This window comes from Spermophilus citellus (genome assembly GCF_964194105.1).
Source record: "Spermophilus citellus genome assembly, chromosome: 17".
Lineage (NCBI taxonomy): Eukaryota > Metazoa > Chordata > Mammalia > Rodentia > Sciuridae > Spermophilus > Spermophilus citellus.
This window is the reverse complement of record NC_138199.1, coordinates 72708285-72735983: the sequence shown is the minus strand read 5'-3', so window position 1 is coordinate 72735983 and position 27699 is coordinate 72708285. Positions and strand designations below refer to the sequence as shown.

Sequence of the window (27699 nt, the reverse complement as noted above, 5' to 3'; positions counted from 1 at the left end):
AGCCCCACCACACATGTGGTCTGTATGCAGAGCTTCTCTGTGGCGCTGCCCTACTCTCTCAGTGCCCTTAGCTAAAGCATCTTCCTGTGCCATATGGAAGAGGCCTGAGCCTCACAACCCGCTGCCTGAAAGCAAAGAAGCTGCCTTTTTTTAACCTTCAGAAGTGAGCCAGGTACTAACATGGCTGGCTGGCCGATGAGCAAGAGGACGGCTTCAGACGCACAGTCAAGCCACCGGGATGAAGTGGTGACGCAAGCCAGGGAGGCGAGCACACGGGTGGCCCCATGCAGGAGCGGGTCCCACAGGGGCACTGTTCTTACTAAGTAACTTGACGCTGTGTGCATGATGCTGGTGCTTGACCATGAAATGAAAGTCTCATCTTTAAAATGTGTGTTGTACCTCGCGATCCTGGACTGTTGCTTACAGTAAACAATGCCCACATTTTGAAACATTGTGTCCTGTGTCTCTTTCATATTGTTTCGTGCTTCCTTTTACTTTTTTCTTTGCCACTATAATCCTGTCCAATGATTGGATTAATTGGATCCGTTTAAAGGTTCAAGGCCAGCTTGGGCAACTTAGCCAGACCTTATATCAAAATTAAAACAAGGCCTGGGGTGTGGCTCGGGTGGAGCCGCCACGGGTGCAATCCCCAGCAACAAGATTAAAAAGTTTGATTCCATTTTGTGAGGTCCTTATCAAGAGGGCGTGGTGGTTAAACAGAAGAGGACAACAAAGGAAGTGTCCACATAATCAGAAAGTGGTGGTGGCCAAGGCCCCACAAGTGCTCTTTGGGGTCTAGGCAGAAGGTTCCAGGTCAACATGTCAAATGTCCAAATCAGGCAGTAAGGCCTGTTTTTGCGTCACCCATGCTACTAACCTGCCGTGCTCCTCTGGGCCTCAGTTTCCCCATTGGCAAAATGAGCCTTTGGAAGTACTAGGCACATCTTTTGGAAGAATAAGGGAATACCAGATAAATCAATCATCAGTATATTGAAACCGGCTTGCCCTATAAATACTGGCCTATACCAGTATAGGCTTATACCATCGACCTGAAAAGAAGGGAAACTGCACCCTTCTCTTCCTACTAGTAAGGGTGGGGCTCCTGGAAAAGACTGGAAAAGAAAGGTCTTTGGTTTTTGTCACCACTTGATAGTTTTTTTTTTTTTTTTTAGAGAGAGAGAGAGAGAGAGAGAATTAGAATTTTTAATATTTATTTTTTAGTTCTCGGCGGACACAACATCTTTGTTGGTATGTGGTGCTGAGGATCGAACCCGGGCCGCACGCATGCCAGGCGAGCGCGCTACCGCTTGAGCCACATCCCCAGCCCGATAGTTTTTTTTAAATTTTTTGTTCTATGAAGATAAGCAAACACTTAAAATGAAAGCTGTTCTGGGGTGGGGAACAGTTGAACCAGTCACTTTGGGACTATTAGAGCAGATTTAACACTGGAATGTGTTATGGGTGTTCAATTGCTAGTCTGGAAAGTGAAGTTTTTTGATCTTCAAACCGTGACAAGATGACTACAAAGTTACCCAAGGAGCAACTTCATTGGCAGACCTCTTGGCCTGTTTGTGTGACTAAAGTACCTTGGTGAAGGAGGCCAAAGACGCAGTTGGGCACTGAGTACATCTGGCTTAATGCTTCCTACCTCTTGCACAGTTTGAAACTGACTCACCTTAGATCAGGTTCCCCCTATGTGCTGCTTTTGACCCATTGGTGTGGGAGTGGCAGGGTCCTCAGATGGAGAACACCGAGATGGAAGGATGATAGAGGCTTCTGCTGTATGTGCCATTTCCAGAGAAAGAACAGCCCTGATTAGCAGTGCTTGAAGGAAATCGACTCCCCAAGTGAACAGGAGGTTTGAACTATATTCTCCCATGTTTCAAACCTATTCTGGTAAGGCTGGGCCTGTAGATCAGTGGTAGGATGCTTGCCCAGTGCTACAAAAATAATCGACTCACAGACCCCATTACCTTCAACAGTTTCATTCATTTCACATTAACGCGCAGCCCCCATGATTCAGGCCTTCAAGCATCAGGGGCTCTGGTCTGGGGTCTCTGCATCCAGCCTCCTCAAGCAGTTAGGGCAGAACTGTCGGTGGCCTCAGAATTTGAGACTTCAAATTTAATATGTGCAGCCAGGCCCACAGATTTAAAACGCGTTGCTTCCTTGTTAGAAGGTGCTTCACAGGCTGGGCACCGTGGTGCACTCTTGTAAACACAGCGACTCGGGAGGCTGAGGCAGGAGGATTACAAATCTGAGGCCAGCCTGGGCAATTTAGCGAGGCTGTGTCTCAAGAAATGAAAAGGGCTTGGGGATGTAGCTCAGTGGTAAAGTGACACAGGTTCAACCTCCAATACAGAGAAAAAAGGACGGGGGAGAAAAAAAGATAACTTCCAGTATTTTAGATCGTGCCTTTTTTGGGAGGACGAAGGGTGGGTCACGAAAAAGCTGAAGATCATAAAAGAGATCGCCTTCAGCCGTCCTGCCCTGGTATTCCAGAAGGGGTTCCTGCCACCGCAGGTCGACAGGAAGACAGGTTTGAAGACCTGTGCCGGGTGTCGCCCTGCGTCCCCACCTGCGGCCTATGCAAATTAGCCGGGCTAGTCTGACTCGGCTCCGCCCACGGCTCGCGGCCCGGAAGCGGCGGCACTCGGCGCCCAGCGCTCGGCGCTTCCGGCCGGCTCAGCCCCTTGGGTCCGAGACCCTCGAGACCCCAAGACCCCCGCAGCCTGGAGGCGATGGCAGCGCAGCGCGCGCGGCCCGTGCGCGTGCTGGTGGACATGGACGGCGTGCTGGCCGACTTCGAGGCCGGCCTCCTGCGGGGCTTCCACCGCCGCTTCCCCGGGGAGCCGCACGTGCCGCTGGAGCAGCGCCGCGGCTTCCTGGCCAGCGAGCAGTACCGAGCCCTGCGGCCCGACCTGGCGGTAAGACACGGAGCCCGGAGCCTCGCCGCTTGGACAGGAGCTCCTGGGCTTCGTTCCGGGGACACCCCTTTTGTTTGAAATGAACTCCCACTTTTGCACCCATAGTTCACCCCGGGACAGGAAATGTCGGGAGAGTGTCCGCCCACCTTCCGCGACCACCACCCTCCCCAACCCTCCTCTCTCCGAAGCCCCGGCCTGGGGAGCTTAATGGAGACGTCTCCGGGGCTCCATCTGCTGGAGGCGAGGCCAGGACCGAGAACTCTTCTCTTGCAGGATAAAGTGGCCAGCGTGTATGAAGCCCCAGGCTTTTTCTTAGACTTGGAGCCCATCCCGGGGGCTTTGGAAGCCTTGCGGGAGATGAACGCCATGCCAGAGTAAGGAGGGAGGGGCGGTGACGCCCGCGGGACAGCGGTGGCTTCTGCGGATCTAACTGGGCCCCCTTCATGGGCTGGGAATATAGCTCAGTTGGTAGAGTGCTTGCCTTGCATGCACAAGGCCCTGGTTTCAATCCCCAGCACCACACACACACACAAAAACAAAAAACAACTAACTGGGCCCCCTTCTCTGCAGCACCGAGGTCTTCATCTGCTCCAGCCCTCTGCTGAAGTTTGACCACTGTGTGGGTGAGAAGGTGCGGCCGCCTGAGCTAACTTAGCTTACCAGATCATGATTTTGAAAATCAAGTCAGCCCATGAAGACAGCACCAGCTTTGGCCTCCTGGGGGGGCGGGGGGGGGCTGGGGGAAGGAGAAACATTTCAAGGACTGCCACTCAGTCTGCGCTGTCTCTGGATGCAGGGTTCCTCAGGCCCCACTGATTGACCTGTCTCCCATACAGTACCGCTGGGTCCAGCGACACCTGGGACCCCAGTTTGTGGAGCGCATTATCCTGACGAGAGACAAGACTGTGGTCTTGGGAGATCTGCTCATTGATGATAAGGACACCATTCAAGGTTGGACCTGTTATCCTTGGCACCTCCAGGCATCTGGCCTGCCTGGATTAGGTAGAGGGTAAAAATAACCAGATTACATGTTCCATGTCTTTCCTTCCTAGGCCTAGAGGAAACCCCAAGCTGGGAGCACATCTTGTTCACCTGCTGCCACAATCAGCACCTGGCCCTGCCCCCTTCAAGGAGACGTCTGCTCTCCTGGAGTGACAATTGGAGGGAAATTATAGAGAGCAAGCGGGCAGCTGTGTAGTGGGAATGAGCTGGACCTGCAGGCGACAGTGCTGAAGTGAAGGCAGGCAGGCTGGCAGGGAATCCCTGAAGAGCCAGGGATTCCTGCCATGCAGAATGGAGACCAGTAACCTCTGCTTGCACAGGCCCAGCCACCTGGCACCTCCAGAGACGGCTGTACCTGGAGCACGACTGGCACAGAAATACAATGGAATATCAGCTAGTCAGGACCCTTTTAATAAAAAAAAAACTTGGGCTGTCTGGTCTCTTAAAATCCTTTATTTGAGAAAGGAGAGGGATAAGAGTGCCGGGTGGGTGCAGCTGGAACAAGGGCTTAGGAGAACGGCCGCTTCCTCCCTTTTCCATTTTGTGGCTCCTGCCCCTGCTTCCACACTCACTTGAATAGCATTCCTCTAGAATGACCTTTGTGTGGCCGTCTGTCTAAGGGGTGCACCTCAGAGGCCAGGGCCCTCCATTTTTCCCAAACCACAACTTTCCACTGGGACCGCATTCCTTTCTCTGTTGACCAGCATCAGGGGGTGCACACATACCTCTTCATACACGCTGGCCACTTGAGCAATCACCCTTTCATTTGTGCCCCTGAAATCCATGGGCCTGTGGAAACATCTCAGGGCAAGCCTTACCTCCCTGGCTGCTTCCTGTGACAGCAGAGGAGGGCCAGGCTTTTAGTTGGAAGCCTTGGAGCAGTGAGGGGAGACTATCCCGCTCTAAGGGGTCCTGCCTTTATTCTGTATTCTGAAGTGTCATCACCCTCAGGGCCTTGGTCTTAATGCTTGCTGGCCATGTTAACATCACAAGGTTTCATCCTTGAAACCCTTATACAGTGCCTACCAGCTAGAAGGGCTGAGGAGATACTTTATCCCAGGCCATAGTTCCACAGGTCAGTGTCCACCATGGCCAGGAGCCCAGCCTGGAGACTTAAGGGGGAAGTGTGGTCTTCCACAGCCCTGGAGGGGGAGGTGTGACACCTCAGCTTCCCAAGGCTCAAGTTCTTTTTCCTCGTATTGCTGGGGTCACACCCAGGGTCTCATGCATGCCAAACACACACACCTCCACAGCTACACCCCTGCTGCCCCCCACCCAGGTCCTTTTAATGATGAGGCTTCTCATATCTACCTCAAAATTACTCCAGACACTTCTGTTAAGGGCTAGTCCCTCATTGCCTCAGGCCCAGGCCCAGGGACCAATCCTAAGCCTCAGTTCCAGCTCTGCTCCCCAGCAGGCCCTTGTGCTACATCTGGATTTAGGGCCCGTGCTTTTGACATGAGTGTGAGCCTGGAGGTGGTGGCACTGGGGGTAGGTCCCTCACTTTCAGTGTGTCGAGTGTCAGCTCATGAAGACAGCACCAGCTTTGACCTCCACAGGTCTCACGTCCCTCCAACTGCCTTTTCAGCACAGTGTACACACTTGTTGTGCTGAAAAACTTCACCTTTAAGATGGTAGAAAAGGCAACACTTTGACAGACTGTGGTCCCCTACTTCCCTGCCAGGACTGTGGTCCCCAGAAATAACGGTGCTGCGGCACTGGGAGCTGCCTGGGTCAGGGTTGCTGCGGGGCCTCAGTCCTTGGCAGTGGGATACCCATGGCAGAGTGGGCCTGCCAGCTGCGAGCTTCAGCCACCTGACTTGGGGAACAGTAGTCCTCCAGGAAGATCTGGGCCAGGTTCCGGAGCCTTGTGTTGGCAGAAAGAGAGAAGCGCAGCATGCACTGGACCACAGGTGTGGAGGTCAGCTCGGGGTGGGAGCCGGCACCTGGTGAACTCAGGTACATGAGCGTGGTAACTGCGGACAACACTGTCTCCTCGTTGGGATTGGACAGGCAGTTGGTGATGAGTGGGATGCCACCTGCTTGCAGAATGTGGTCCTTGTTGGCCCTGTCTGAGCACAGGTTGCAGAGGCCCCCTGGGGAAAAGCAAGGATGGGTTCAGAGTCTTCCTCCTATCACCTCTCCCAGTTCCTCTCCATCCTGAGTCCCAAGGAGGGGCTCAGGCGTATAATAAGGAGTTGGCCCAGGGAAAAAGGGATGCAAAGCTCATTCCAGGCTCCAGCCCACTCTCTCAAGGTTCCAGGAAGGCCTGCCTGCTATTGCCTAGCCTTTCAGAAGTGGCACAAACAGCAAAGCATGGTGGCGTATGCCTGTAATTCCAGGGTCTTAGGAGGCTGAGCCAGGAGGATCACAAATTTAAAGCCAACTTCAGCAATTTAGCAAGACCTTGTCTCTAAATTAAAGATTTTAAAAGGGCTGGGAATGTGGCTTAGTACTTAAGTGCCCTGGGTTCAATTCCCTGTACCAAAAATAAGGTCTGTGGCCCAGTGGTTAAGTGCTCCTGGGTGGGAAAAAAAAAAAAAAAACAAAAACCCACAAACACCCTGGGTTGAGCATGAAGATGGAGCCAGAAGACCCAGGAGAAGCCACAGCCAAGGCTACTTTGAACTCCCATCCTCAGTCTACCTATGTGTAACAGCCCTGAAGAACTAAGGAAGGCTGTGGGACAAGAGCCTCACAGAAGGGCCGAGAGTGTAGCATAGTGGTAGAGCTAAAGACCTCTGAGCTCAATCCCTGGTACCAAAAAACAAACAACAAAACAACCCACAAAACAACAACAACAGGGGCTGGGGGTGTGGCTCAAGCGGTAGCACGCTCGCCTGGCATGCGTGCGGCCCGGGTTTGATCCTCAGCACCACATACAAACAAAGATGTTGTGTCTGCCGAAAACTAAAAAATAAATATTAAAAAATTCTCTCTTTAAAAAAAAAAAAACAAAAACCCAACAACAACAAAACCACCAGGTCAAATGAAGGAAACCAGATATAAGAGTACATCCTGCATGATTCCATTTACACGATGTTCAAAAACTGCTGGTGCATGCCTATAATTCTAGGTATTCAGGAAGCTGAGGCAGGAGGACCACAAGTTCAAGGTAAGCCTTAGCAACTTAGTGAGACCCTGTCTCAAAGAAAAAAATAAAGGGCTGGGTATGTGGCCCAGTGGTTAATTCCTGGTACCAAAACAAAAAAATAAAAACATGAAAAGCCCTGGGATGTGGATCAGGGGAAAAGAGCCCCTTGTTTCAATCCCTGGTACAAAAAATAAATAGGCAAAGCAATCTACAGAGACAGTGGTTAGGGCTGTCATTAGGTCAAGGTGGGAGGGGGCATGCAAGAACCTCTGGTAGAGGAAACATTCCCCACATCTTTTTTTTTTTTTTTTTTAGTCGTAGGTGGACACAATACCTTTATTTTATTTTTATATGGTGCTGAGAATTGAACCCAGTGCCTCACATGTGCTAAGTGAGCGCTCTACCACTGAGCCACAATCCCAGCCCCAACATTCCACACCTTAATTTAGGAGTTGCTCCATGGAGGTGCACATAACTTAATGAACTGCATTGCACTGAACTGCACTTCCAATATCTGCACACTTCACTGTAGGCTGAGAACAATGCAATTTTAGGAAATGACTACAAAACAAAAGAACAAGTTCTGACAGGCTAATGAACTTGCTTTGGACAAACAGAAAAGACAAGGAAAAAATAGAACAAAGACAGGAAGAAAAAAAATAGAACAAAGCAGGACCCTTCTAGACATCAGGATCCATGGATACCGCTGAGGAAAGAAACCTCAACTGCAGCCTGGGATAAGAAAACTGGGAGAGGCCAGGGGCAGTCTGGTCCACAAGGGCAGAGTCTGAAGGTTGTCCCAGGGATTAAATGAGGAGATGCTGACGAAGGCTTGGTCAGCACTTGGCACCTAGCCACTCAATGAGCTCTTCCAGGTGTTCCAAGGTGGTATTATTACACTTAAGGCCCTGCCTACTCTGGGGTACTGAGTTGATGCAGCCAGGTCTAAATCTTCACTGGGGTTGGGGTCATGTGCACCTATAGTTCCAGCTACTCCAGAGCTAAGGCAAGAGGATTGCTTGAGCCCAGGAGTCAAGGCTTGGAAAACATAGACCCTATGTTATGGTCTATTAGGAGCCCCCCAAAAGCTCAAATGTGAGATCACGTAACAACATTCAAAGTGAAATGATTGAGTGATGACAGCTTTAACCTCATTAATTAATCCCTTGATGGGGATTAACTGAGTGGTAACTGAAGGCAGGTAGGGTGTGGCTGGAGGAGGTGGGGCATTGGAGGGCATGCCTTTGGGGTGTGTACTTTACATTTGACAAGTGTAGTCTCTCAGCTTGCTGGTAATGTCCTGAGCTGGGTTTTTTCCCTGACTCATCCTGGGCCCTGAGGAATGGAGCCAGCTGTCTATTGACTGAGGCCTCTCAGTCTGTGAGTCCCAAATAAACTTTTCCTCCTCTAAAGTTGTTCTTGTCAGGGTTTTTTGTCACAGCAGCAAAAACCTGACTAAAACACCCTGTCTCAACAAAACAAAACAGAAAAACTTCTGGGCTTGGTGGCTCACCCCTGTAATCCCAGCAACTTGAGGGGCTGGGGCAGGAGTATTACAAGTTCAAGTTCAGCCTGGGTAACTAAGTGAGACCTTGTCTCAAAATAAAAAAGGGGTGAAAATGTGTGGTGAAGTACCCCCTGAGTTCAATCCCAGGACCAGTAAACAAACAAATGAACAAAGCAGCTCTTTACAGGTATGTCAAAATATGTTGCTAAATTGGGGAAAAAAAAGAATGAATATAGATTCCTCATGTGTAGATGTGCCATGAAAACGACACATACAAATTACCTATTTGTTTGTAAATCCTAAAAAAAAAAAAAAAAAAAATCTCTGGAGAGCATCCAAGCAACTAATAACAGTGGCTGCCTCTAGAAAAGGCAAACAAGGGGACTGGGGCTGCAGCTAGGGTAGAAAGCCTGCCTAGGAGATGTGAGGCCCTGGGTTCTATCCCTAGCACCAAAGAAAGAAAATGGCTACTGAAGGAGTGATACTGTTCACTACACACCATTTGAATTGCATACCATGTGAAAGAATTATGAATTTACATACATCAATAAAACACAAAACAAACAGTGCTGCTTGGGCCTAGAGCTAAGGGAAAGGGGCATTGGTCTTTCCAAGTCACACAGGGATGACAGAGGTGGCCTGGCCCAGGTAGAAGCAGCCTGGAGCCAGCCTTCTGAGCGGGGAGAGAGGAATGGACCAGAGATTCTCATATCACCTCTTTTCTGTGATGGGACAGAATCTTGACACAGGTAAATAGCTGGGGGATTTATTTTAAACAGCACAATGTGTGAGCCCAGCTGATCAGCACAAGGAGGTGCAGGGAGTCAGTCACCAAATATAGCAACAGCTTTGTGTCTGACAGATCCAATTAGAACCTCAGTACTGCTACTTAGGGAGGACTAGGGGACCAGAGCAAGCAACTCGGCTCTAAGTTTCAGTTTCTTCACCAGTAAAATGGGCAGAGAGAATTAAGTGATGCGATTAGGGCACCTGGCTGGCACAGGGTCATATCAGCAATCCACATGTACAGAAAAGTGCTGGCACATCCAGGTAGGGTTTAACAATGAAGAGGCAAGTGCCCACATAGCCAGCATGAGGGGAGTCCTCAAGCCTCTGCACATCCCTTTCTGATCCAATCCTCTCCCTCCCTCAGAGGTACAGTTCCCTGATCAGGGCATGAGTTTTATATGTATCTGGCATCAATTATTTAACATTATGTTGGAAAGATTATTGCACTCGGTGCATGCCTGTAACCTCAGCAAGTTGGGAGGCTGAAACAGGAGGATCACAAGTTCAAGGTCCACCTCAGCAATGTAGAAAGCAATTCAGCAGAACTCTGTCTTAAAAAAAAAAAAAAAAAAAAAAAGTCGGGATGGGGGGGACTGCTGGGGATATAGCACCCTGGGTTCAATCCCCAGTATAAAGAAGGAAAAAAGAAAAAAGAAACTGAATCTAGCTGTAGATTTCATTTTCATTTATTAATAGTATGAATAGTTGATGACATGGGTATCCATTTTATTGTTCAATCATTCCAGTTTAGGATTATTACAGACAATGCTGCTAATGGTGTTTTTCTGCATGTATCTGGATGTGCATGTCTCTAACCCTATGAACAGAAGTGCTGGATCATGGGTTACATTTATCTCCCATTTTACTAAACAATATTTTCCAGAGAGGCCATTGAGGGCTTATTTACTAACCTTTATATAAACATTGCTACCATCTGGTGGCAGCAACATGTATTGCAGGAAACGGAACATAAAAAAGCCATTTAAGGGCTGGGTTGTGGCTCAACACTAGTGCAAGGCCCTGGGTTCAATCCTCAGCACCACATAAAAATAAACAAAATAAAGCTCTATTGTGTCCAACTACAACTAATAAATAAATAAACAAATAAATAAAAAAGAAAGCAATTTGAAATGAATTCTGGAGGGCCACTTATTTAAATCCCACTTTAGTAGAAAAACTGTCAAGAATTCTATATTTTAGGATTTAATCAGTTTTACTGGGAGCAGAGAATTCTCTCCTGATTCTTTTACATCTTCAGGTAGCATCTAGGATGATGCAGGAGTATAGGGCACCTGAAAGTCACCCATTGGTGCTTTGGGCAAACATTCCTAAATGAATACAAGGCCACCAATGTTGTAAATTGGGGTTTCAGTTCAGAATTCTTTCAACCAATTAGTAGTTACTTTACATCTGGTTCCCCATAATTCATCCACTTCCCATCCAATATCTCAAGTTGGGGCAGCTCTGGCTTGATCAAAGCCATCTTCCAGTGGCAGTTCCTCTATGACACTGACCAGATATGGCCCTGGGGACTGTGGGTACTACCAAGTTCAGGGGGGGTGACTTCCCATAAGAACTAGTTCAGGGATGTGAAGGAGGAGGCCAGGTGCAGCAGAAACAAAGAACTGGGGAAGCTGATGCCCTGGGGCCTGCATATGGGTTGTCAGCTGGGTCCCCTGGGAGCACAATCTTCCAGAACTAGGGTAAAATTGTGGCTCCAGTCATCATTAACAGTGTGAACTTCCAGTACTAGACTTAACTTCCCTAAGTAGTTCCCTGATATATAAAGAGGGCTCAGCACCACCTGCCTAGTAGGTGGTGACAGATTCAGAGACCTTGCAGGCAGTGGTACAAGGTGAGCTGTAGTGGTATGTGGTGGCAAGGGACCAAAACAGCTTTCAGGCCATTGCCACAACTGATGGAAATAAGTACAGTCAGAATGAAGCTCCCAGCAGACACCTGACTTCCAACCTCAGACAGGAGGCAAAGCCATTGGACCCTGGAGCAGATCTCAGCCCTGCCTCATCAGAACTGACATAGATATCTGCTACTGTGGTGGTCTTCAGGGACTGATGGAAGGAAGCCTGCATTCTGACCCTGCCCGCTGTTTGCCAGAATAGTTGCAGATATCTGTGCCTCAGATTCCTTTTTTTTTTTTTTAAATGTTGTAGATGGACACAATACTTTTATTTTATGTGGTTCTGAGGATCAAACCCAGTGCCTTCTACATGCAAGGTGAGCACTCTACCACTGAGCTATAACCCAGCATGGCAAGAACTCTTAATACTGAGCAACACCCTCAACACCAGGCTCCTCTTTTCCCCTATTACTCAGTGATGTTTTTCCAGAGAGCAAAATCCCTGGAACAGATGGGTGGCTCCTTTGATAGGGTGTTATCTAATTCCATCTCATTTTTCTGAGAGAAAAGGAATCTGTTTACCCTCAACCAGGTTCTTGGGTGGAGGCCAAGGGGATCAGCTGTAGACACCGACCCTAAAAAAGCATCATATTTCATTTAATTCTCTCAATAATGTAAAAGGGAGTTACTGATACTGTTCCTGACAAATGACTAGAGAAGGGAAATCACATATTCAGACAATAAAAAGGCAGAGCAAGTCTTGAACATACCTGTATGACTCAAAGCCCAGCTCTACCAAACCCACTATGTTACTTGCCAACAGACAGACACTGGTTTTGGTTTTGTGAGCCATGACTAAGGGCAATCTGATCCAGTCCTTCTCTCTGCTAGTTATTCCAGAAGCAATCTCGTTCAGGGCCAGGACTGCACACACCACGTTGGATGAATCCCCCCTTCAGGTGTCCCCTTCTGTTTTCCTCTGCCAGAGACAAAACACTCAAAGTCTCAAAGCCCAGAACAGAGCTTTTTAGCAGCAGAATAGGTATTTGACAGTGTATCCACCCAGTGCTGGAGACATTATGAGAAAGGAAAATGACAGAATTCACTAAGCATGTTAAGTACCACTGGGACTCTCTTTTATAGTTATATATGATAAACATACGAGAAATGTAATCTGCAGAGGGGCACATGGAAGCATTTGATACTGAGATAGTCACTGCATTTGGGACTGAGCACCTAGCTCTAGTAGAAAAACCAAGGGGGAAAAAAAAAAAAAAAAAGAAGCTTAGAAAAGCCCAGTCCTGGGCTGGGGATGTGGCTCAAGTGGTAGTGCGCTGGCCTGGCATGCGGGCGGCCCGGGTTCGATCCTCAGCACCACATACAAAGATGTTGTGTCCAGAGAAAAAACTAAAAAATAAATATTAAAATTAAAAAAAAAAAAAAAAGCCCAGTCCTTTCCCAAGGACTGGCTTATTTATTTTTAGCACCAGGGATTGAACCCTGGGGCCCTTAACCACATCTCCAGCCCTTTTTCATTTTTATTTTGAGACAAGGTCTCGCTAAGTTGCTGAGGCTGGCTTTGAACTTTGATCTTCCTGCCTCAGCCTTCCAAGTCTTAAGGATTACAGGTGTGGGCCACGTGCGCGGTCCAAGGGCTCATTTCTTTTTTTTTTAAGATGTCTTTTTATTTTTATTTACTTATTTACTTTAGTTGTAGATGGACACACTATACCTTTATTTTTATATGTGGTGCTGAGGATCGAACTCAGTGCCAGCGCTCTACCACTGAGCCCCAGCCCCAGGCTCATTTCTAACACTCTCCCCTGCTCATCAGGTATCTAGGTGACCAGCCCCAGGCTTACCAATAGCGAACTCCACCAAGGTCTCATTCTCTTCCGACAGAGAATCGAGAAATAAATCCACGACTTGTAGTTGCCGCAGATACTGGTAGTTGCTGGGGTCATAGGCGAAGTTGGCAAGGTTGGCGAGGACTTGCTCCTTGGCGTCTGCGAAGGAAAAGAAGCGCTGGAACCAGGCCCAGAAGGCGGTCGCGGCCGGACTCCTGAGGGTCCCCCTGGCGCCCACCCGCGCCTCTCACCTTGGCTCTCGGTTTCCTGGAATTCCGTGACCAGTGCCTGCAGATACCTCAGCCGCCCGACGTGGGGGTCCACCTTCGGCTTCTGGGCCATGGTCGGGGCCGCGGAGGGCTTTCGCGGGACCGATGGGAGAGGGGAAGGCGAGGCCCTAAGCCGGGCGAGAACCTCACCTGGCTCTCCACGGGTGGACAGGCGGCACGTGGGCTTCTTTCCTGGGTTCAGGTTCTGCTGGAACTTGAAGATGGAACTGATGTGAAGGCCGAGGAGTTGGGTTCGAAAATCCAAACTGGGAGACTAGGGGGCAGCGGCCAATTGAAGCACCGACTCCGACTCCTGAACCCCGGGCGGAAGCCGCGCTCGACCAGCTCTCAGGGAGCGGAAGGGGCGGGGCGGCCCCGGAGGCGGGGCTTCCGCTGAGTTCCGCCGAGCGCGGCTCCCGGTGCTGGGGCTGCTGCGGTTGGGCACTGTGCGGCCTTGTAAGAGGCTGCGTGGTGAGAGGCAGGTGGCGCCTCCAGGGCGCTTGGGAGCGCGCACAAGTCGAAGCCCACGCGGCTGAAGCACGTCCATACGCCCCACGCCCGCCTTCTCGATCCTCTGGGGCGCGGGGGTCGGCTCTCTGTGCCCCCATAGATCTGTTGCCCTTACGGTGGCCCCTCCAACCCCCAAACCCCCGTCGGGACCCGTGAGGATCCGCCACCTCTGGCCAGAAATCACGGGGACTGGTCAGTCCTAAGGCTCTTTGTCAGCCAGGCGCAGCGGGGCAGCAATGACGAGCCCTGAAAAGCGCCTCGTTTTGCACAGAGGTACAATTCTGGATATTTTGGACGCTGGAGCCCATTGACCTGATTCCTGTCAGGGGTTTTCGGGAAAGTTTGATTGATGGGGGTCTCATGATCACAGATGATAGGGCTTGTGGTGGTAGAGGTTTCGTTTGTGAGCTTTCTGAGGACAAGGGACCATGTACCTTCAGCTCTGAGCCTGCATTAAAGCAGAGTGGCCTCCACACTCTGAGGTTTAAGATCCCTGTGATGGGCCTCTGCATGACACACAGCCTCAGGGCAGGGGTTTTGACCTCAGTCTGGGTGCTTGGGTTCCCTGGCTGCTCAGTGAGGGCTCCAGGCCTTTGGGCTTCTGTGCAGGCTCAGGGAAGTGCATCTCCGCTCAAGGTGGCCAGGGCTCTTCTCTGCCTCTCCCTGGACAATAGAGGCAAAGGCCTGGAGTTCAGGCCTGAAAGGGTGAGCCCCACCCGTCCTCCAGGAATTGTCCCAGTTTCCATGTAATCAACTGAGTGGGTTCTGGAGCCATGTGGGTCACTCCAGTTTCCCTGTTTTATGTTTGGTTGCTGGGTTTGCTCGCCACTAATACACTCAGGGGTCATTCCAGGGGAACTGGGCTAATTGGACTGCGGAAAATAACCACACAAGAGACAGAAATACTTTTTTTTTTTTTGGGGGGGGGGTGCTGTGCCTGCTCCTCTGACCTTAAGGGTCTACAGAAAGAGAGAGAGAGAATGTGCTGACCCCTTTTATGAGGAGAAGCTATTCAAATAAGGCAAGGGGTCATGTTTCAAGGGGCTGAGTCTAGCTTCACGATGTCTGCTGTCAGCAGGTTTACTGACATCTAGGAAGGCCACACCCAAGGGCACAGTAAGAGAAGGGGACATACAAAAGGCATTTCCGTGGAACATTCTATCCTAAACAGGGCAAGGGGTAATATTACAAAGGAACAGGTGAGCATAGCTCCACCCATGGGGCTGTAGGAAGGCACACCCATGCACGAGTCACAGTCACCCTAGAAGACCAAGGCTATCCAGCAGCTTGACCAGTGACCACCGCTGGCCACACCGCTCAGCAGGGGAGTCAGACCCAGTCACATGCTAGTCAGCCTCCCACATTTGGTCTTATCCTCTTCCTAAGGCTTCAGGGACCCTCCTCGTAAAAGAATTCTTAGTCCTTGGTTTTGGGCTGATGACAGCAACCAGGTCTTATTCCTCTACCCAGTCTGTGGCACAAATAGATTTTTTTTTTTTTTGTGATGCTGGGGATTGAACCCAGGACCTTATGCATGCAAGATGAGCTATATTCCCAGCTGAGCTATATTCCCAGCCCCACAACAGATGGTTAATTAATATTTTCTTATTTATTGGACCATTCCACTCCTCTTGCTTTTTTGCTACTCTTGCGTGGAGACAGGAGAGGTCAGAATTCCCTATACTGAAGGTTCCTGGATATATTTTTTTCCTTATATGGTTTCAAGAAGTAGACCATTTAGGAAATACACAGCATCTTAAAACCTGATGGACCTACCTACCAGCCACACTTCTCTTCTTCACTCAGTTGAGATGGAAAAATGTATCCCTTCAGAACACAAGCTACAGCTATTGACCAAGCTCAGTTGGGTGGGAGGTAGAAAGGCAACAGGAATCTTAAGTATACTCACATAATCAGACTTTTCAGATTGGAAGAGATGTTGGCTCATCCAGAGATAAACAGTTTGCCCAAAGTCACACAGTAAATTGTGGCTGAGTCAAACCTATTTCCCAGCCCAGTGTCCCTTGCCATATCTCTGCACTACCTTCTCTGGCCATAAGAGGGCACTTGTGATGGGTCTTGGGACACCACAGCCCCAAGGATGGACATTCAAACCAGATGGACAGGTGGAGGAGGAAGGCTGGCATCAGGTCATAAAAACAAAATAATTTTTCTTGATAAGGTTTTCTTGCTGGAGCCTGGTTGAGCCTGAATCAACAAACATGGTCCTAAGCCCAAGCAGCCCCTGCCAAGCTGGGAGAAAGGAAAGGGGAGGGAGGAAACTACTCCAGACCTGTTCTCTGCCCTTATTAGTTCAGAGTTTATGACCCACTGCAGGGAACATTTTTGTGTATAATTCAAACAAACCCTGTTTTCCTATTCCCTGGGGTACCCTGCTGGGACAAGCCTAGGCTGATGACAGCCAGTCCTAGGTGATGACTTCAGAGAAGGGCAACAACAAAGTGGGGAAGCCCTGGCCTCCAGCCTGCAGGGCCAGGCCAGCAGGGAGTGGGAATGGACTGGCAGCTGGCCCAGGCTACTACTTGCCCCAGAAGTGACACTTCTAAGCACCAGGGAGAAAAGGGTTCTCTGGAGTCAGGGAAGGTTACATGAAGTCTTCTGTTGCAAACAGCCCTATTTCTCACAGTGGTGCACTGCCTGGTGAGATTTCGCCTCCCTGGGTCAGCCAGATGTCCTGCTTTCCCCTGACCCAGCATCACTTTTCCCACCAAGGCTATAGGGTGGGCCAAAGGAGGAGGAAAGCCCTGGAGTAACCTACTGGGATGACAAGGCACCCCTCAGGCTTTCCCAATTCTGGGGCCCAAGCCAGGGATTCCCCTCCTCTCTACATAGGTACCAGGATGGATACTCCACCCAATTTTAATCTGTCTCCATCCTACATCTAGGCCCACTCCTCAGCCCTGTCTTCCACTACTGCCTGTCCCAGGGCTCCAGTCAGCCAAGCCCAGCCAGTTGTGTGGGGGCAACCACATCCACAGTCTTGGCTGCCCTAAGGGTGAAGATGGACAGGAGGGTGAGCTCTTCAGAACTGTCTGGAAGCCATGGAAAGATAAGCAGAGCTGATGTTGGCAGTATAAAGGTTTGGCGTGAAGGTCCAGTGTGCTGGATTGTAGGAACGTCATTCATGGCCCAAGGCCCACTGAGCTTAACTGGCCCTGATGCATGGAGCAGGGATCAGACCCACCTTCCGGGCCCAAGGAGGAAAGCCCATTCCTGGTTTCTGCTGACTGGAAGGAACTTTGTGTCTTCAGAGACTGGCCTCCAAGTTTCCAGGTCCTGGCTGAGTCCCAACTTGCAGAGCCTGGACAACATTTAATCCAGGCCTCCTGGGCTATCTTCTATACCAGCACCCTTCAAAGCAGCTGGAAGCCCTGTTCCTGGGTTGAGAAAAGGTTCACTGAAGGCTCAGATGCTGGTCACACATGTGACCCTTGAAGCTCAGACACTGGTCACATACATGACCTCAGAACACAGATGCTTCTTGGGATCGTCCTTGTCTTCCAGGGTTGGATCCTTTACTGGGGTGGCCTCTGAAATGGCTCCTTTGGCCTTGGCTTCCCTGCCCCGCCACTCCTTCTTCTGCAGGGTATAGAAGCTGCCACCCATGAAGAGGGCAGCTGAGATGAGGAAGAAGCTTGACATGAAGAAAACATAGCTGAAGTTGTTGCTGGTGTCCAGGAGGAACCCTGGGGAGCAGAGAGCAAGTTAGGCTACTGTCTGGGGCTACCACAACCCACCCCCACACTGTAACTGTTCCTTAGTGATAGGAGAGATTTTATTTCTGACTCTGCTAGATAAGAAATTATTGCTGGCACCCACCAGGGACTCATTAGATTACTGAATGGAAGGAAGGGAGGAAGCAGTAGGCCTACCCTGGCCTGTTCAGGAGTCCTCAGACTGGAAGAGAGATTTCAGGCATGACTCCCTTACCCTTGGTGTCAGGGAGCAAGGAGACAAGGCTAGCAGAGTCTGAGACGTCTGCTGAGCCTCCTCCCAGTCCCATCCTTATCCCCTCCTGAAGAGCTCCCTCCTCTTACTTGCTTGGGGAACCCCTTTGGAAATCTAGACATCTAACACACACTGTCAGAGGACTGGACAAATCTTCCCCCGTTTACTATCAAAGTCACTCTCAGCTGCCCAGCAAGCTGTCCCCCGTGGGTCTCTCCTTCCAAATCATGTTTTTCTTCCCACATAAGCCACCACTGTGGTCATAACTGTCTCTTTGCTTCTACTCTCGACTCCTCCATCAGGAGGTAAGCCCCATGAGGATGGTTTTGGCCATGTGCACTCAGTGACTGGCCTAGGTGAATGAATGGTCAGAGCAGGTGCTCTCTTCTGCATTTTTGCAGTCTTCATTGTGGCTCAGAGAAGGAAAGTGACTTGCTTGGGTCCCACAGGTAGGAGTAGGGGAACCAGGATGCTAATAACAGTAAGTGTGGGCCCAGCCCTTATGCACTTGGCTCTCTACTAAGTTCTTTACTGGGAGCCTCACAGCAAGCCCATGAGGCAGATCCTATTATCATTCCCACTTCTCTGAAAAGAAAACAGAGAGGAAGGTGGAGTCAGGTCTAAGTCTGGTGTGCAAATCCATATTTTCAACTCTTCGTACCCTGTGTGCTAGGTGGGGAACAGGCTATAGCACAGTTCCTGGGTGCCTGGGATAACCACGAATCCCAAATCCCTGCCCTTGGAAATGAGAGTGGACTAGGCCCACATCTGTCTGGACTGTTCCCCTTTGCCCCGACTCCATACCCTGCCCACCCAGGCCCCATCTGGGCACACCTGGCTGCCCACCCTCCCAGGGCTTACCAGCCAGTGGCGGGGAGATGAGGGAAGCGATGCCACTTAGGATGGTGAAGAGGCCCAGGGCACTGGGGAACCGATCCATGGGGACAATGTCCATGAGGACCTGGAAGATGAGGATGCCAATGCCACACATGGACACGCTGTACACCAGGCAGTAGCCCACCAGCACGCGGAAGTCGGCGGACACTGTGCACACCAGGTTGGTGAGCCCGTTGAGCAGCACTGCCAGGCTGAACAGGTACTTGCGGTAACTGGCAAATCTCTGCCGGCCTACCACCAGACCCGCTGTGGGCCGCAGGAAGATGTTGCAAAAACCGAAGATTGAAACAAGCAGGGCTGCCCTGTCCTCATCTACCCCATGCCACCTGGCATATGGGACCAGGAAGATATGTGGCAGCAAGAAACCTAAGCTCATCCACGTCACGCCCAGTGTATACACGCAGTAGCCCGTGTTGTGCCACAGGATGTCAAAGGCCAGGTGGTGCCGGATGATCAAACCACACGTTGCCAGGCAGCCACGGGCAGTTGTCTTAAAAGGTGGAGCGGGAGTTGCTGTGGTCTCAGGGGCTGTGTTGGTGGCCACGGGCCTCATGATGGCTCCACAGACACAGCAGTGGAGAAGGATCCCGCCGATGACAAGGAAGGTGCCCCTCCAGCCCAGGTCTTCCAGGAGGTAGTTGGCAAATGGTGGCCAGAGGGTGACGCCCAGAGAGACACCCATGGAGGCCAGTGCATTGGCCAGCACCCGTCGGCGGATGAAATAAAAGCCCAGCATAGTGATGCTTGACTGGAAGCTGAAGCACATGCCCAGGCCTGCAGGATGAGAGAGGCGACAACTCAGGGGTGTTCTGGGGCCTTCCACCTGCATCCAGAGTGGCCACGTCCCACATCTGCCTCCTCACTTTTAGCCCAGACTGACTTCCAAGTTCCCATGCACTGAAGATGGGGTCTGCCTGTCTCTCCACCTCCCTGTAAGCACCCCACCCCTCAGGTCTGCCCTCCCTGGGCTTCCAGTGGCACCCCACTTAACACCTTCCAAACACTTCCCGTCACACTTGGAAAACATCCAAAGTATTTACTACGCCCTGGCAAGCTCTGTGCAGTTTGGCTCTGGCTCACCTCTGGGATGCCATCTCAGGCCACTCCCTGTCGCTCACCAGGATCAATCCACATCAGCTTCTTTCTCTTCCTCTGGATACCAAGCTGCTCCTACCTTAGAGAATTTGCAGTTGCCATCTCCTCTGCCTGGAATGTTCTCTACTCAGACATTCCACTTGCATCCCAGCTCAAAAACTACTCCCCAAAGGCCCTCCTGCCTCCTCACCTGCTCTGTTCCTGTTTAGCTGTGCTGCTAGAGACAAAATTCAAGATGATGCATGACTACTGGCCCCTAATGGGCCCTTGGACAGCTCCTAACAACTCTACGGGCTTCCTTGGTCATTCACTCATCTGCGCCCCCTAGGTGACCATTTGGGCCTCTTCTTCCTCTGTGTGTTCCAACACCTCTTCCCCAGCCTCACACTCAGTCGCTCATCTGGGATTATGACCCACCAATGCAGTCAGAGGCCAACCCTCTACTTCTCCCTGCAGCTTGTCCACTCAGACACATGTCCAGCAATCCCCTCTCTTCTGCAATAGCCTTTCTTCCCATCTTTACTAGATCATTCTCCTTTATTGTATTTCCCCTATTATTAAAAAACCAAACCCTTTTGATGCCACAACTCCTTTTGGGTTCTAGCCCATTTCTTTGGTCCCTTAACATAGAAATGCTGGAGTAGGAGTTGGGGATGTAGCTCAGTGGTAAAGTGTGTGCTTAGCATGTGCAAAACCCTGGGTTTGATTCCCAGTACCACACACACAAAAAGGAGTTGTGTTCATTCAGTGTTGCATGCCTATAATCCCAGCTAATTAGGAGGCTGAGGCAGAAGGATCATAATATTGAGGCCAGCCTAAGCAGTTTAGCAAGACACCATCTGAAAACAAGAATTAAAAAGGTTAGGCCAGGGGGGCTGAGGATATAGCTCAGTTGAGCTTGCCTCATATGCGCAAGGCCCTGGGTTCAATTCCCAGCACCACATACACACACATACACACACAAAAAAAGGTTGGGCAGGGTGCCATGGCACATGTCTGTAATCCCGGCAGCTCAGGAGGCTGAGACAGAGGATCACAGGTTCAAAACCAGCCTCAGCAAAAGCGAGGTGCTAAGCAACTCAGTGAGACCCTGTCTCTAAAATACAAAATAGAGCTGGGGATGTGACTCAGTTGTGGAGTGCCCCTGAGTTCAATTCCCAGGACCAAAAAAAAAAAAAAAAGATGGGTTGTAGCTCGGTGGTAGAGTGCTTGCCTAGCATGAGTGAGGCCCTCAATACCACACACATACAAAAAAAGAAAGAAAGAAAGAAAGAAAGAAAGAAAGAAAGAAAGAAAGAAAGAAAGAAAGAAAGAAAGAAAATAAAAAAAGAAATGCTGTAGAAAGTTTTTTGGTTTTTTGGTGGTGCTGTGGATGACCCCAGGGACTCACACGTGCTAGGTGTATATCTGTTATCTTTAATCCCCCTCCTGTATGCTCTGTTTTTTTTTTTTTTTTGTTTTGTTTTGTTTGTTTTTGGCGATGCTGAGGTCCAGGTATGCTAGGCAAGCACTCTCCCACTAAGCTTCACCACCACCGCCATCACTACCGGCCACTGGCTGTTTTCTTTTGGACTTGATTGATCAGACCTTGACCCTCACCTCGGCCCCAGACTAGCTCTTATCAAGGTGTCCAAGGCCTCATTGCAGCAGGGCTCCTCTGGCTCTCATCTCATCTGACCCATCAGCAGCCTGGCACACTTCAGCACTCATTTTTTATTTATTATTATTATTTTTTTTGGTGCTGGGGATTGAGCCCAGGGGTGCTTGACCACTGAGCCACATCCCTAGCCATTTTTTTTTTAATTTTAAATTTTGAGACAGGGTCTCACTCCGTTGCAGTGGCTGGCCTTAAACTTGCAAACCTCCTGCCTCTGCCTGTGGAGTTGCGGGGATTCCAGGTGTGCAGCACTGTGCCAGGAATTTTGTCACTCTGGAGAAACTCTCCTGACTCTTCTGCCTCCCAGGTCACTTCTTCCTGCCCAGACCTTTGAGCTGGGGAGAGCCTGGGCTCAGGCCTCTTCAGCCACCAACTTCACTCCCTCTCTGACAGGAAGGCGATGTCTCAACTCAAGACTTTGCTCCCACCGTGTGGGGGACTCCTGAACTGCCTGCCCCAGCTCAGGTCTCTCTCTGGAGCTCCAAACTGGACCTGTCCGAACCTGAGCGTCCCATCGCGTTTCCCTGGTATAGCTAATGACTGCTCCAGTCTTCCAGCGGCTTAGGGCAAAAATCCCTTGTGTCACCTTTTTGACTCTTGGAACGTGGGGTCACCTTTGGCTCTTCTCTCTGCCCGTCACAAGCATCCAGAGACTGACTTCTCCCCATCACTTCCATCTGCTTGGAATGCTCTTACTCAGAGAGCCTCAAACTAGATTCCTTCACGCCTGTTCAACCTCTGCTCTTTCTGTTTTGGCTTAGTGTCCCCCAAAGGCCATTGTTGAAGGTTCAGTCCCCAGCATGGTGCTATTGGGAGATGGTAGAAACATAAGGGAGTGGGGCCTAGTGGGAAGTCTTTGGGTCATTGGAGGTATGATCTAAAAGGGGACAGTGGGACCCCAGCCCCTTCCTTTCTTTCTCTTGCTTCCTGACCATTAGGTGAGTGGTTTTGCTCTGCCATGCTGCCTCACCACATGCCCCAAAGTAACAGGGTCAACTTGATCATGACCCTGAAACTGTAAGCCAAAAGAAAACTTTCTTCTTTATAAGTTGATTATCTCAGGTATTTGTTATAGTAACAGAAAGCTGACTCAAATGTCACCTTCTTTTTGAGGCCCTCCCTGACTATGACTCCCCCTGCCTGGTTGTATTTCCTGTACTGGCTGTGCTAGATATTTATCTCTTGTTTCACATTTGTCCATGCCCACCCAGGGCCATGATGCCTTCACATCCTCCATCCTATCTTCTCATGCACCGTTAAGATTAGGAACATCTAAGCCTTCTTATATATCTGTCCATTGTCCATCTTCCAGTGGACTGAAAGCAGTTTCAGAGAATTAAGAGGCTTGTCCATCCTATCCACACCTGCCTGCCCCTTCAGAGAAGGCCAGTTACCTGTGATTATTCCTGCTGTAAGGTACAGCTGGCTGAGGGAACGGGAGAAGGAGCTGGCCACCATGCCCAGGCTGGCCAGCAGCCCACCCAGCATCATGGTCACTCTGCAGCCAAAGCGTCCCACCAGGATGCCACACAGAGGTCCTGTGGGGAGGAGACAGTCAGTAAGCGGCAGTGGATGAGAAGGCCTGCAGTCCGGGGGAGAGGGTTTCAGTAGGAACTACCCAGGTGGTTTAAAGTGCACCCTCCTGGCATCTCCTACCCTGCTACAGCCTGGCAGTGTGGCCCAGGCAGATCTTGGTCCTGCCCTGTGCCTCAGTTTCTTCCCCAACAGAGGGAGGTGTTGGGCTGGATGATGCTGACCTCGATAAACATCCCCAGAGGGGCAGACCCAGGCCCTGCACTGTGCCCCTGAGACCAGTCCTGTCCAGATGAAACTGGACTGGTTCATGGCCATATCCAGGGACGTCTAAACCATGGTGGGCACTTCCAGTCCCACTTCTATGCTGCCCCCAATCCTCTGGAAGTCTGGCCATCCTCCCTGCCTTTCGATTATGTAGTTGGGTGGGGCCCTGGACCACCCAGTACCTCCTTGCTCTGGTCTCTGGAGTGTTCTGGAGAAAATCAGGCTAGGTACCTTCTCCTCTCTCCCATAATCTCCAGCCACCATCAAAATCCACTGCTAGGGCTGGGGTGTAGATCAGGAGCAGAGTGTGTTTAGCATACACAATGCCCTTGGTTCAATCAAAAACAAAAAATGCCCCAAACCCCCACCTAGGCTCTACTTAGCTCTATGTGGAGAGGGCCTGCCACTCTATCCCAGTGGGTTTTTTTTTTTTTTTTTTTTTTTTTTGGCAGTACTGGAGATTGAACCAGAGGGAGCTCTACCACATCCTTAGCCCTTTTTATTTTTAAAAATTTTGAAACAGGTTCTCATGAAGTTGCTGAGGCTGGCCTTGAAGTTGTAATCCTCCTGTCTCAGTCTCCCAAATTGCTAGGATTACAGGTGTAAATCACCACACTAGGGCCCCAGTGACTTTTTTTTTTTTTTAAACCAGCCACACCCTGCCAGGTAGAAAGCAGCTAGTCCAGCCTGCCGATCCTGGGGAAGGATTTGGTTGCCTACAGGTCTTCCCGCCCACCCTACACTTTCCCCAGGATCTGGCTCCTCTGCTAAGGCCCTATAAAAGCCCCTCTTGGGGGTCAGATGCCATTTGCCTCCATGACCTGGCTCTGCCAAGGCCCTATGAAAGCCAAACCGTTGTGGGGGCCAGATGCCATCTCCCTCAAAAAATGTTCCCCTCCGGTGCTGAATAAAGCACCACTGGTCCGTGAGGTGTTCCTCCTTTTCTTTTTTTTCTTTCCTCTTTCTTTCTTTCTTTCCTTCCTTCTTTCCATCTTTCCTTCCTTCCTCCTTCCTCCCTCCCTCCCTCCCTCCTTCCTTCCTTCCTTCCTTCCTTCCTTCCTTTCTGTCTTTCTTCCTTTCTTTCTGTATTCTCTTTCATGCGCTTTCACTGGGCACGTGGCAGGGGCCACATTCACACAGTGCCCTGCCCCCAGGCACACATAATGGAGCTTCTCCAAGTTACTCTCCCAGAGTACAGCCAGAGGGACAGAGAGAGCGTGTGTGTGCATGGAGTGGTGGCGAGGGGGCATGTGGTGTGAAACAGTGAGGCATAAGAGCCACGGTGAGCCAGCAGCCTGACCTCGAGGCAGTCAGGAGGAAGCTGTGGCCCGCCATCCACCCGCTGCGCAGGGAAAGGCAAGGCTGCCGGTGGGTGTGACCGCTGGTCCTTGTTTCCTTCCTGCCAAGGAGACTTTGGCCTGACAGGGAAAGGTGACTTTGGGAAAAGCCCTGAGTCACTGACTAGGGGGTGGGGCTGGGGTGGGGACCTGGAGGCAGGTGTGTCCCTGCAGGGGCCACTGCTGTTTCCCCACTCCCGCCTGCACTCCACCTCTGGGGAAAGCCCTGCACTTGGTACTTACTGCTTAGGTGAGCGAAAGGATGATGATGCTTTCGTTCAAGTTTAAGGTTTCTATAGGACTTGGACTGAGTATGGGTTAAAGATGTGTGTGTGTGTGTGTGTGTGTGTGTGTGAGAGAGAGAGAGAGAGAGAGAGAGAGAGAGAGAGAGAGATAGAGAGAGACAGAGACAGAGACAGAGACAAAGAGACAGAGAGAGGGACAGACAAACAAAAATCTCACACTGATGGAGATATTGGTGCTCTGGGCTGCAAGGCCTAAAGCTGGCTGGGGAGTGGCGGTCCTCACAGGATGCCTGATCCCCAGCCTCTGGCCCAGGCCCTTCTCTACCTGCATGAGAAAGAAAGATTCCCACTGCCCACCCCAAACTTGGGTCATGCTGAGTGGGCCAAGCATGGCCTGTCCCCTTGCCCTGAGTCCAAGCTTGGGGCAGCAGATTCAGGGGTCATTTTGGAGGGTGCTGATTCCTCCTGGTCTCCTCACTCCCAGTGCCAGGAAGGGAAGGACCTGGAATAGCAAGCAGGCTGCTGGTGCCAGGTAGAGGGAGTGGCAGAGAGGGACGCAGGAGCCAGGGCTGCTAAGGTAAGCAAACAGGCACCGGGAGAGCTCTGTGGGTGGTCAGGTCTGGATTCTGTTGACCAGTCACCCTCCCACTGGGGTCGCCATCTGTGGAGGATCCCTGGAGAGCTCCCAGGAGTTCAGGGCAGGACCTGCATCCAGGGCTCCCGCGAGAACCCTGCTGGGCACTTTCTGCCCTGCCTCCATCACTGGGGTCAGAGTGAGGAGGGCACATTCCTGGAGCTGCCAACCGGGCTCTGGGGCCTCTGAGCAAGGAGCAGGGAAAGTGGGGACGGCCTTCCCTCCAGGCTCCAGCCCTTGCAGCCTCCTCTCTGCAAGGATCCCTGGGGAGAGGGGGGCCCTTGGCCTGCCCAGTCTTGTTCCTGGCATTGTCCTTAGGTCCCTCTTCCCATCCTGAAGCCCTGAAGAAGGTCTATAAAATACTAATGATTCACAGCTCCATATGTTTCCCCAGAGCCCACGTGGTCTTCCCTATCATCCCATGCAGCAGTGGGAAGGATGCGGGGTGTTACCTCCTTGTAGCAGAGGGAGAAAAGATGTTCCAAGAGATAGTCCAGCTGCAACATGGTGGAGCCATGTCTGCTGGCCCCAGTCTGGTGTTGAGCGCCCCTGCATACCTACAGTCTGGCTCAATCCTCCAAGGGCCACCAAGAGGACTCTCTAGGCTCTTGGCTGGCTTTGCACCTCAGGTGCCTCCCCATTCTCCCCATCCCCAGTCCAATCTTCTGGGGACACTACTCAGTCCCACCGAATTCCAGTCAGCGGGGGCCAGCCTGCTGAAATTAGATGAAATTTTAAGAAGGTACCCAGGAGAGAAAGCTTCTGTGACTTCCTCCCCATCCCAGGCCCCTTTTGTCTCCACCTCACCCCATCCCCAGGCTGCTCACCCCCAGCATGGAGCATAGCCATCAGGATGGAGGGGAACCAGGAGGTCTCACTGTTGCTGGCCTGGAAGTCTCGCTGCAGGTCGGTGAAGAACACGCCTATGCAGGTAGGGAAGGCCAAGGTGAGAGCCTGGGTCACCAGGGTGGCCAGCAGTACCACCCAGGCCCAGCTGCCGTCTGCGTGCTCCAGAGCCTGGGGCATCCTCTTCTACCAATACGGCCACAGTCCTGTTCCGCCTAGTGACCACTGCCTGGAGAGGGGACAGATGGAGCCTGGTGGTGGGCAGGCTGCCAGCCCTCCCTCAACCCACTGCCGTCTTCCCCGGGTGGCTGAATCTGTCTCTTCCTCATGCTCCAGCACCAGGTATCACAGAGGGGCACCACCCCCTGGGAGGTGGCTAGAGGCCATACCTTGGCCTTGGCATCTCCTTTCACCCACTTCCCAGAGACAGCCTGGCAGGAGGAGGCAGGAAGTGCTGCAGGGGTGGGGCAGGCAGTGACCAATGGCACCAAGCTGCTAGGTGGAATTCTTTCCAGTAGTTATGTCACCTGGCGGTCAGCAGGTAGAACCTCCTGAGACCACTCAATAAATACTTATGAGCAGGATTGAGCAGGATGCAGGTGGTGCCTTGGTAATCCCAGTGACTTGGGAGGTTGAGGCAGGAGGATCACAATGCTAGGCCAATCTGGGCAATTTAGGGAGACCCCGTCTCAAAACAAACAAACAAACAACAACAAAAAAATATATATATATATTTTGTACCAGGGTTACTTAACCACTGACCCACATCCCCAGCCCTTTTCATTTTTATTTTATTTTTTAAATTTTGAGACAGGGCCTCACTGAGGCTGGCCTCAAATGTGTGATCCTCCTGCCTTGGCCTCCCAAATTGCTGGGATTATAGGTATGCACCACCATATCCAGCCAAAATTTTAAATGTGGCCTAATAGTATAGCACCTCTGGGTTCAATCCCCAGAAACAAACAAACAAAAAAGACAAAAAAGTACTGATAAAGTGCACTTCTAGGGCCAGTGAAATCCTAATGTCCCCATAGGTGCACACAGATACATTTTCAAGCATTCTTGACCAGGCTTCCTAAATATTGAATAGATTTTCACAGTGCCACACGAATTGCCTAAGTTCATTGTCAACACTGCTGGGAAGGCCAGGGTGAATGGGCAGGCACTGAGTGTATGCATGGAGTACACAGTTTGGCTTGACAAGGACATGTGACTCAGTGCTGACCTGCAGCTTTTAAAGATAAGGCAGGAGGTTCACTCCAAGGCTACAAAGAGCTCAAGGCCAAGAGTCAAGTTCCATGATCTGTTCAGTAATGATCTGCCACCTGCAAAGGCTCCTCTGTCACCCCTACCACCCCTACACACAGAGCCACACAGGCATGGATACACACAGTCACACACAGACACACACAGGTA

The 27699-nt window shown here is 50.9% G+C and overlaps 3 protein-coding genes across 7 annotated transcripts; 1 reads left to right on the top strand and 2 right to left on the bottom strand.

Moving 5' to 3' along the window:
• Positions 1 to 2259: 2259 nt before the first annotated feature.
• On the top strand, positions 2260 to 4358 carry NT5C (5', 3'-nucleotidase, cytosolic). 2 transcript variants are annotated; one of them, XM_081271491.1, is made up of 5 exons: positions 2260 to 2927; positions 3201 to 3301; positions 3498 to 3558; positions 3764 to 3878; positions 3934 to 4358. In XM_081271491.1, the coding sequence occupies exons 1-5, from the start codon at positions 2742 to 2744 to the stop codon at positions 4080 to 4082; spliced, it is 612 nt and encodes a 203-aa protein (XP_081127617.1). In that variant the 5' UTR covers positions 2260 to 2741; the 3' UTR covers positions 4083 to 4358. The 2 variants fall into 2 exon arrangements, with proteins under 2 accessions (XP_081127617.1, XP_081127616.1); XM_081271490.1 differs by having other exon boundaries at positions 2273 to 2927; positions 3980 to 4358.
• On the bottom strand, positions 4325 to 13664 carry ARMC7 (armadillo repeat containing 7). 4 transcript variants are annotated; one of them, XM_081271492.1, is made up of 3 exons: positions 13276 to 13662; positions 13040 to 13183; positions 4325 to 6025 (listed from the first exon to the last, which is right to left on the bottom strand). In XM_081271492.1, the coding sequence occupies exons 1-3, from the start codon at positions 13364 to 13366 to the stop codon at positions 5664 to 5666; spliced, it is 597 nt and encodes a 198-aa protein (XP_081127618.1). In that variant the 5' UTR covers positions 13367 to 13662; the 3' UTR covers positions 4325 to 5663. The 4 variants fall into 4 exon arrangements, with proteins under 4 accessions (XP_081127618.1, XP_081127621.1, XP_081127620.1 ...); XM_081271495.1 differs by having other exon boundaries at positions 5738 to 6025; positions 13104 to 13183; positions 13276 to 13664; XM_081271494.1 differs by lacking the exon at positions 4325 to 6025 and adding an exon at positions 9997 to 12245 and having other exon boundaries at positions 13276 to 13661.
• A 3598-nt stretch (positions 13665 to 17262) lies between these two features.
• SLC16A5 (solute carrier family 16 member 5) lies at positions 17263 to 26463 on the bottom strand (the record flags this gene model as incomplete). The annotated part of the gene is made up of 4 exons (XM_081271996.1): positions 17263 to 17510; positions 18634 to 19443; positions 22816 to 22959; positions 26265 to 26463. The coding sequence occupies 4 exons, from the start codon at positions 26461 to 26463 to the stop codon at positions 17263 to 17265; spliced, it is 1401 nt and encodes a 466-aa protein (XP_081128122.1).
• Positions 26464 to 27699: the final 1236 nt, after the last annotated feature.